A 10,737-nucleotide genomic window follows, 5' to 3' on the forward strand; every position below is an offset into this window, starting at 1 on the left:
TTATGATGGCTGAACAGAACTATACTCTCTGTACTCTCTGTGGTTGATTTGTGATTCTACATTTGATGATTTGTACCTTTGATCCGCTCTGACTTGGTTTCTTAATGACAGGATTCAGTTGGGTCCACCAATCAGCTGGCCTCTGGGGGAACTGGAGGGGCGGAGAACGGCCTCTTGGCCCCTCCACACAATGCCTACATACATGGAGAGCGAGCTCGCGCCATGTCTGCATCTGGAAAGGTAAAACCCACAGAAAGCATATTTAGATTCTGGTGATTGTTCTTGTAAAATCTCATCTGTATCTTTCAGTCTACATGAAACTAACTGAAACAGTATTTGTGTGCTGTCTAAAATAATTTAAAAAAACAACAAACAAACTGTGTTTGCTTGGAAAGCATACGGAAGGAATTGATGCCATCTTTATTGAGACTGGGAGGGTTGTTTGTGTATTATAATGTAAACCTGCAACACTCACAACACAAATGTTAAAACAAAAACCCAAAATATTAAACATTTTTAAACATCAAAGCTGTAGCAGCAAACAAACAACACTAAAGTGAAAAACTAATAAAAAGCTAAATAGAAATTAAAAGAAAAATACAAAACAATACATGAATGTATTGAAATTTCTGTTTAAATAAAACAACAAAAAACCCACAAACTAATAAGAGCTGAATTAAAATGAGAAAAACCACTGTGGAAATTGCTGAAATGAAATGGAACTGTAACAAAAAAATTCCCGAGAACGAATTAAAAATCAAAACTAATGATAAATATTAAAGTAAAATAATACTGTACTAAACATCCCTGAAGACACGAGTTTATTTTACGTTTATATTTTTTGTTTACTGATCCAGTCAATGAACTAAGAAAAACTGTTTATTAAAACAAAACATAATAAATAAAAGTCAGAAAATGCATGCAAGTGTATTTTCAATGGTATATTATAGAGTTCAAAAACAGCGGAATTGGATCTTTAAAATAACCAAATCATCCACCAGAGGGCAGCAGGAGATCAGAGGACTAAAATGATCTGCACCCCTAATCTTATGGCGGCTCCTCTTCTCTTTTGTTTCTTTCTACTGTTATCAGTACCTTGTCTGTTTTGCTTTCCTCCTTTTCTTTGTCCTCCCACGTTCTTGCTTCCTGCTTTCAGGGAGTGACAGGAAGAACCAGGAGGTGCTGTTACGGCACTCCACTGTGACAGTTTAAGTGCTTCGGGGAAAAAAGAGAAGTTCTTTGTATTTCATCTGTGTGAAATTGTCACAGTTGATGTTCTCAGCCAGCATACAGATCCTTGTGGTGAACTGGTGTTTTTGGTGCTAAACAGGCTCTAAAAGGTGGTTGGTGGTTCTTGTGCAAACATCCTGTGGTTAAACGCACAGGTGATGTTCTGAGTCTGACAGTCATGGAGTTAAAATTACAAAGATGACATTCAGAGCGGGCTGCTCCTGTGGTTTTTCTCTAAAGCAAAAAAAATAAATAAATAAAAAAACTTGTTCCAAATACTCAAATTACATACATCACTAATTGACTTTATGAATTAAAAGACACCTGAACTTATTTTACCTGGAGCCCTGAACATGCAGGCATATTGATAACCCAGCAGGAGGCAGAGGACGAGCATAGATTATTTAAAAAGTCTCAAAACTAACAAAGTTGTGAGCCACTTTGTTAGCTTTGTTTGTTAGCTAGGTTGATCATATGCAAAAGCTCTTTTACAGGGATTTTCCTCCATAGAGGAATTTTTGGTGTCTCAAGTTGTTTTGGCTGGAAATAATGAAAACATTTACAGAATGTTAACACTTTAAAAAATGAAACGTTAAATAAAACGTATTTTTATTTTATTTTTTTAATCCTGTCCTCTCTGGCAGCTTTTGCAATCATGATTATGATCTAAATGCACTGCCTTTACTATATTGTGCTTATTTACCTCGTCACAATCCCTGAAGGCCGATTATGAGCCAAGAAAACGCCTTTCTGTCCTATTTCTGCTATTGAATTTTATTTTTATAGCACTTTTCAATCCAAAGTAGTTTATTATTAAAAAAATAAATAAAAGGGTTGCTAAAAATTAATGCTGAATACGTTTAAAATATTTACATAAAATAACACAAACACCCCCTCTCCTCCAACCACACTTTCAAAAGCTTGACAAAAGTTTTGCGGATGTCACTTTGGACAGAAGCTTTGACCGCTGGATGGTCAACAGTGAATGAGAAGCATGATCTTGCGGGAGTATATAGATCTTTCATTAGTTGAAAAGTTGTAACCTCATCCGTCTCCTTCTTTCACTCCTTTAGCACTGCTTGGCCCAGGATCAGCTGGCATTGTCACTGGGTGCGCTGAATTCTGACGCCCCGAGAAGCAGCAGAGATTCTCTGCACTGTTCCAGCGGCTATAGCACCCAAACAACCACCCCGTCCTGCTCCGAGGACACTATACACACCCACAGTGAGTACATTAAAGCACAACACTTCTTTATATTTATACTAAACACAGCTCACTGTGCTGTTAGGATTTTTTTGTTGCTGTTGTTTTTGTCCTAGAGATAATAGAAAATCTAATTGAGCTCTTGATTAAAAGCTGTTTGAAACAACTATGTGGCCGAGACGAACATCATGTGATCCAAATACAACCTAAAGTGGCAGCAGCACCGCCAACAATAAAGCAATTAGATGTTGTGTTTATTATGAAAATGGAAACCCATTCTCTCATGGAGCCATAACCTTGGTGTGAATTGCTGCTTGTCTGGCTGAATTTCTCGGATTTACCCTTTAGTGGGTGTCATTTCTGATTTCTGACAGTGAAACTGACTCTCTTGACCTGCCTGCTGTTCACTTGTTTTTTCTGTGCTTTTCTGGTGTATCAGCTCATCTTTACTTCTTTTCCTGTTGTATTTCTTTGAGTAGTTTTGTGTTTTCTTGGTTAAACTGCCTTCCTTCTCTTCCAGCTGTAAAGAGAGATCCTCCTATCTATGGTAGGTCTCTGACTGCCTGTATATCTGCCTGCCTGTCTGTCTGCTTATGTCACGTCCAACATACCATTAAATCTACTTTTGGTTCATCTATTAAAGATCTTACATCAGCTGAAAGAGCACTGTTTATTTAAAAGAAGCAATAAACATTGTCCTTATTTTCAAATATTAGAATCTTTTTGGCAACGATAAAATTATTAATTTTGGTGCCTGTCAGGGCACTTGTATGGCCAATTTTAATAACCTAATCATTAGTGGCTGCAGTTTCCTCCTGTTATCTCAGTTATCAAGCACAAGGAAAATAAAATCTCTCTTCCCACTTTTACGGTGTTAGTGTTACAAAACATAAGCATTTTCTAGGCTTCAGGACTGCGATTTTAAACATCAGCAAATTATTGAAGATTCACTTGTGAAGCATGGTGCCCAGGAGGCAACACTTCTCTGGATAGTCACTTCTTGCTTACCCAGCAGATCCTTTAAAATAAATAAATAGATAAATAAATAAAGCTTCTTTTGTATCAAAGTATAAAGTGATGTAAAAGTTGGCTAAATCTTGTGACACTGCTGTGAGGGCATCAGGCGGACAAGCTGACATTGTTTATTTTACCCATTAAGTTAATTAATACATTTTTGGATACAACGTTAATCCAGGTATGGAATTTATTTATTTATATTTTTTTTAGCTTAGTCACCCAGCTTATAGGAGACTGAGGTTTCTCCCATCACACTTGCTTGCAAAGAGAAGACATTAATTACTCACATTTCATATTTCTGGTGTTGATGCTAGCAGATGAGAAGCTGCCAGAAGCATTTAAATTACGTAGTCCCTTTTTTTTTTACTTAATTTTGGAACCCAAAACAAACAGAACATTAGAAACAAATTCAGCTGCTTTGTCTGTAATTTACTTCCTCCTGTGTGTGTCTGTGTGTGTGTTTGACCTTTTCAAATTTAATGTCGTTGCCATGAATTGCCGTCTGTTTTTAACCTTATTATTTGGAACATTGAACTGGAGTTTTGCATGCGTTTTAAAAGTAATTAGGTTGCATGTTGCCCTGTTTTTGTTTGATAAGAGTTTCCACAATGATGCATCCCCTAATTGTTCATTCACAAACATGACAGTGAGTCACTGATGTGATTATGTGCTCCTGCTGCTTCTGTTGTTTGTCTGTCAGGTGAGCAGATGAGAACCCTTTACAAAAAAAAAGAAATGTCACTGAGATAATCCAGAGGTAATGAAAGGTCTGCCTGAAAGCAGAGCAACTAACATTTTAACATTCTCTCCCCATCTCTGCAGTCGACTATGAGTCCATCTCTCTCCACGGAGACACTGACTCTATCTCCTTACATCACCTCTCCCACGGCAACAGCCAGTCAGATTTCGACAAGTCATCGACCATCCCGAGAAACTCCGACCTCAGATTCCAGTACCGGGAGTTCATCCACTCCAAGCGTCCTGCCTCTACTGTCAGCCTATTGGCTGAGTCCGACTTGAGTGGTGTGTCTAACCGCCAGATGCCATCCCACACGGCAACCATCAGGCGCAAACCTTCATCTAAGCCACCTTTTCGCAGAGGAACAATCAGTGGTGGGGTTCCCATCCCCATCTCCACCCCACAGGTTCCACTCAAAGCCCTCGGCGGAACCAACGGAAGCGATGAGAACGTTTTCAAAGTGCCCTCTTCTGTAGGTTTAGGTCACAGTAAACTCTGCACCTCCACCCAGAGCCTTAGTGCTTTACCACCCTCCTCCTCCCCATACTACCAGATTGTCCCAGGCCAGATGCCCATCCCAGTGCCCGTACCCACTGTTCCTTCACTGCCATCTGAGGGAGGGAACAGTGTCAAACAACAGCAACAGAGGCAATACCAGCAACATCAGCAATACAGTCAACCACAGCAACAGCACAACCAGCAATTCCAGATCCAACAGTTCCAGCAACAACAACAGATTCAGCAGCAACAGATTCAGCAGCAACAGATTCAGCAGCAACAGATTCAGCAGCAACAGTTCCAGCAGCAGCAACAGTTCCAGCAATGGCAACAGATTCAGCAGCAGTTTCAACATCAGCAGCAGCTGCAGTTCCAACAGCCCCAGATTCAGCAAGCCCAGCAGCTGCAGCCTCAGCACGATCAGTATCAGCTGCAGTTGAACCAGCAGCAGAAACAGAAGCTGTTCCAGCAGCAGCAACAGCAGCACCAGGCCTACACTACTCAGGCAGAGCCCTCCGGTGTGCCCAACAACATCAACTACCAGCCCCAGGCTCCTCCACCCTCCAGCCAGGACCAAAACCCTGTGCAGGTCACCCTAGAAGAAGAAGAAGAAGAAGGAGATGGAGGAGGCAACAGAAACATGTTGACCCTTCTTAGAGGAGTAAAGCTCAGAAGGACCATCACCAATGATCGCTCTGCCCCTCTCCTACCCCCTCCAACCAATCACAAATGAGGCTGACCAGCATATTTTTATTTCTCTGCTAAACTGTTAAGTTTAGTTTGGTTTCTGAAGAGATATCAGAGTGTGTCAGCACAGAGAAAACTCAAACACACTTTGAAAGTGTTGACAGATTGATTTTTTTCGCTGGAACTCAACATTGCTTGTTTTATTTTATAAATTTACTTGATTGCCCTTTTAAATTGATGTTTTAAGCATTTTTGAGACTTTTCTGTTGTTGCAGCAACCGTCTTTTTGCCTTTTTTTTTTTTCATGCATTTTGATTGTGGATAAAGTTTTTGTGTGACTCAGTCTTACAGAAAGAACTTTTGATTTGATTATTTTAGTTGGTACTCACTTCCTGGTCAAAAAATGTCATTAGGCAGAACAGGAAGCTGTTAGCGTCTTTGGCCTGGCTGTGTTTGATTTGCTTTCTGCCTAGTCTCCCAGGATGGCGGGGTTTATCAGTTCAGTGGACTCACAGTGGTTGAACCATGATCGTGGAGTTTCGAATTTACTGACTCGGGGTCAGTGATTGTCTGGTGTATTTGATCTGAGTATTTAGTTGGTTTCTGGTCATCTCAAAGAGCCAAATGCTAACACTCGTGACTTTGCATCTGGCTTTAGATTTAAATAAGGTGGAACAAGAAAGAGTTTGAGGACACAAGGACTGGGTTGTTTTTTTTTAAGTGGCACATGGTCTGAGGTCACTTGGTTGCTCTTACCTTAGATTGGAGATTTGTGCCACTCCTGGGACTCCAAATGTTTCCTCTGAACGTGAGAGTTTGTGGAATACAATGAAAAATGTTACTGTGGGGAAAAACTCTGGTTTGCTGTGTAAATAAGCATCAAATTTTTTTTAGAGCAAAAATCACAAATAGACAGCGGTTTGTTGGCAACTTTATGAGGCAACACTGATGTTTCAGAAGAAGCGGCTTGACAAATGTGGGTTGCATTTTTGCTAAACATAGCTGGCTATGATGAGCTGAACTGTAGAACAAAACTACCACAGGGGACTGATGGTTTGAATGTACTTTATAAGGTAAACGCTGCCATGTTTCAAGACTTAGATTTAGTCTAGACTTAGTCTTTAGATTTATTTACACAGATATTTGCATCAACAAGAATGCTTTAAACATCATTTTGTTAAAGAGATATTGTGGACAAGATACTACATGAATACCAAGAAATAGGTTTTTGGCGTTTCTTGTTACTTGGTGACCAACATATACATTAATCCAAAACAACTTTAAAGTAATTGTTTGTAGTTCTCTTTATTTCCACTATTATTGGAACCCACAGAACCTATGCATCAGTTTATTCTGGTGTCTTCTGTAAATGCATGACTGAATCTGGGTGGTTTGTAGGCCATGTCGTGATAATTCATGTTATGTGGCTTTGAAGTCCACTTGATGAGTGTGCATATCCTGGTTACAATATTTTAAGGAGTCCTCCTTGTTGTTGTTCCCCTGTATAGTTATAGGACATCAATGATGCGGATTTAAGCACAGCTAACATGTTGGCACGAGGAACATTGAATAATACAGTTTTATTCACCAGTAGTAAAAGTTATGCTGAAGTTATGTTTGAAGGGCATCAGGAGCAGATGTAACTTGACAATTATTTCGATTTTTAAAAAGAGTTATATTATTATATAAAATGTGAGAAAACCATAAAAAATGTCTCGTTTTTCTAAATTACTCAGATTATATTAAACTAAGTTATTTTTTCAGCTCTAGTTACAGGTTTAAAAATTGTTTTTGAGTATCGACAAAGACCTTGTGATTTTTCCATATTGACTATTGGAAAATTCAGAAGCTACTTATAGCACTATGCTTTTATCATTTAGACAAACAATTTTCAAATTAGTTTCTATAAACAAAGGATCTGCTATATTCAGTGAAGTTTAGGTTTTGCTTGAAGTTTTCAATTCAACTCCACCCACTGAAATATCTCTGAAACATTCGTTTTAGTTGATTTACTGTAATCAACTCGGATAAAATGCTGCTGAGCCTCAAACTGTCGTAACTTTAAATTAAACATTTTTTCTACAGAGTTTGGTTGGACTGAAATAGCTGGTTCTATTTTTGATCTTTGTTCCAATTTGGTAAAATGTTTACCTCTGCTAATCATGACCTTCTAAATCTTATGAGTCTCTTTATTTTATTTTTTATTCCCTGTTTTGTTTTTGTTTTATTTTGTTTTTTAGTTTATAGTCCTTTAAGTCACACCTCAGATGTTTTCAGTAATTAACCTGGAGTTTTGTCTTCTGATGCACTTCAGTCTAAGGCCATGAGAAATTGGGGGCGCTCACTTCCTGTGCTTGAACCAGAAAAATATAGCATCAAGTGCAGGTTAATAAAAGTTGACTAAAGAAATAATTTGTAGCTTAGCATATTTTTACCATGGCAGCCTCATTACTTGGGTGTTTCCTGCTAATACAGCTGCTAAACCGATGTGTTGCTTCTAAAAGTTGCCCATCTTCTTCATTTGTGAGCTGTTAGCATGTTGGACTCAGATTGTCCTCAGTTAAAGATTAGGCGAATTTGAGTGGTTAAAATAATTTTTGTTGGAGCAACAGCTGATTACTTTTATAATAATTTAATGTGGTAGTTCTTCTGTTGATTAATCCAACAATAATTAGGTTTATAAAAGATCAGGAAATGGCACAAAACAGTCAAATGTCCAAAATCCATAAATAATCAAATTACAATTTTAGAAATCAAAGAAAAAGTTTTTTTTTTCTTTTTGTGTTGGGGGGTCTTTTTTTTTTTTTTTTTAATAATTGATTAATGAATTATAAATTTTTCCACATTGTTTTAATTCTTACCTCAAAATTTTACATTCTAATAAATTATTTTCTCTGATTCTTAAAACTTAAAATTTTGGTTTAAAATTTATATAAAACATGGACGTAGCTTCTATGTTTAAGTGAATACCTGCATTCTCGCTAACAGCCAACACGGGGGACAAATGTTAGAAAAAGAAGTCTGTGGACAAACAACCATACTTCTTACTTATCTGTGATCTCCCTTTCCTGATGAGTTGTTGGGCTCTGTCACTGCTTTGAATACAACGTTATTTTCATTTTAATTGTTCTTCCTATTAGTCTCATAAAGCAAAGTGAGGGTTAGTTTAAGCTGTGCAGTGTTTCTGGGATTCTCAGATTGCCCTCTTGCTCGTGCCAGCAGTGGGTGATTTCAGAGGCTACATCCATCTTTTATGTACAGTCTGTGCCTATTGGACAGAAAATTCTAACATGATAGCAATTATGATACTTTCCACCAAAATTATACCTGAAACTGCTGAGACGACATTAGAGCAGAAAAATTTAAGTTAATTCAACTGGTAAATTTTTTATTTTGGTTCGTAGCTCCTAATTTCTTTGGTGCGAGGAGCTCTGGGCCTCAGTATTTCTAAAGTTCTACTTTGAAGCTGCCTGTGAGAGACCTGCTGCATGCTGGGAAATGCAGTCTGCTCTGTGGTCAGCTGGTCCTGGTCAGTTCCCGGAGAGACTTTTGTGTATTTTAAGACTTCCTGCAGCTTCATTCTGATTCGTCTTTAAGCCTCTCTTTTTGATTGGACCCAATGAGCCCCACAGCAGTTGTGTATGTATATATTAGTGCTTCTATTCCTGGGAGAGATCTAAGTCTATAAATCTATATAAAGATGTACGTATACGTATCCTGATTGTACTTTTATTTTGTTGATTTATTATTGATCTGATGACGTGGTTGGATCTGACGCTGCCAGTGATCGTCGCTCATCATATTTTTTTTGTAGAAAAGCTTTAAAGGAGGAAACCCAGTGAACTTCCAGGTCTTTGAGGATCTGATACCTGATTGGACATCAGACTGTTAAACAGAAGGACTGAAAGGACATCTAGATGATATAAACCAAGAGAATGTAGACATGTTCTGTTCTTCATGTTTTGACGCTCGCTGTGGGATCAACAACAACAATAATAATAATAATAATGCTGATGCTGATTGGTTCTGGTATTTTCTTTTGTCTGTGTTCTGTTTACTGTACTCTTTACACCTGTAACAGTATAAATTTACTGTAGGAGTGCTCTGTTTCTATAAAAAGTTCAATATGCAGAAAACTGAAGGACTGCTGACAGCTATTCATAGAGCTGAAACTCTACAAAATAAGCAGTTCTGATAACTTTGGTCAAACACTGCAAGTAAACATTCATCTTTTGTTTTTGTCCTTATTTTTGTTGTATTGCAGCTACTTTATCATTTACAGTACCAGCCAGCACCTCCTCTAACTGAAGTGCTCTCACATGATCCTCTGGGGTGTGATTTAGGCGTGTGTGGGGTACAAATACAAAATCCTTTCCACGGAGTACAGCGAACACACATAACAGTGTCCTCAAAAGGGACCCTTTACGCTGTTCCTTATTTTCTGCCATTTATATATTCTGTTAGTGGGATGGATGTTAATGTTAAACATGGCCAAAGTTTCAAATAAAGAGTTCAACATTTTTACAAGTAATCACCAAGAGCCAAAATCTCAAAGTGCTTTAGTTCTCTTCTACTCTTACAACTGTATGATGTCATTAATAGCATATATCCCTATTTTGGTCACCTCAGGACAGAAGCCCCACCCACATCAGAAGATATGTATCCTAAAGGGGCCCTGTTCTGCGTATTTGTTTGCCCTACTACAGAAGCTCAGCATGATTTATCCTGTAATGTTCACGCTGCCATGCAAAAGCAGTGGTACCTGTGCTTCTGTAGGACCAGTGAAGTGGCGGACGAGTAAAAAGCGATTACAGTTGTGTTTTTTATTGAATTTATTGAAAGGATCCTCAATAATCTGAATGATGGGCAGTAAAAAAGAAAAAACATTAAAAAATGCTTTTTTGTCAAATCAGCTGATTTCATTGTGTGAAGGGAGGAGGAGAATGGTGGAGTCGTCTATAACACCTTAGGAGCGAGGATATGACCACTTATTTTTATTTTCATGGTAAAGTCCAAACTGCATCCAGGATGCAAATGGCTATATTATACTCCTGACACAACATTAGCTCTTAGCATGCTGTCCGTGCAGATGCTTGCAAACACAAAGGCAGCAAACAGTCCAGTGTGATGCCAAAGCTGAGTGTAAGCTGACCTGAGCCTACTGGCCTCATTTTCAGCAGGTAACAAAAGCATTGGGGCCTCAGGTCCTACCTGCACGTGGTTGGTGATGGCTTTGAAGTCTTATCGGGCTGGTTTTTGGTTTTGTGCTCAAACTTGAACACTAGAAGGAAGATCATGTGTTTGTGCTCAGTAGGACGTTTGGGTGGGGCTGCAGCTTAACTTTTATATTCCTAACTGGTTAT

The 10,737-nt window shown here is 38.5% G+C and overlaps 1 protein-coding gene across 2 annotated transcripts in view; it reads left to right on the plus strand.

Annotated features, from left to right (window-relative positions):
• mtss1 (MTSS I-BAR domain containing 1) overlaps positions 1 to 9,905 on the plus strand; it is a 74,546-nt gene extending 64,641 nt beyond the window's left edge. Inside the window, exons 11-14 of one of the 2 annotated variants that reach the window (XM_040003674.1) lie at positions 112 to 240; positions 2,304 to 2,454; positions 2,954 to 2,980; positions 4,273 to 9,905. In XM_040003674.1, the coding sequence (XP_039859608.1) occupies positions 112 to 240; positions 2,304 to 2,454; positions 2,954 to 2,980; positions 4,273 to 5,420 (1,455 nt within the window). In that variant the 3' untranslated portion in view covers positions 5,421 to 9,905. The remainder of the gene's footprint in view (positions 1 to 111; positions 241 to 2,303; positions 2,455 to 2,953; positions 2,981 to 4,272) is intronic. The other variant, XM_040003683.1, reaches the window with a different exon arrangement.
• Positions 9,906 to 10,737: the final 832 nt, after the last annotated feature.

Source organism: Simochromis diagramma, unplaced genomic scaffold (genome assembly GCF_900408965.1).
Source record: "Simochromis diagramma unplaced genomic scaffold, fSimDia1.1 OVJJ01000320.1, whole genome shotgun sequence".
Taxonomy (NCBI): Eukaryota; Metazoa; Chordata; class Actinopteri; order Cichliformes; family Cichlidae; genus Simochromis; species Simochromis diagramma.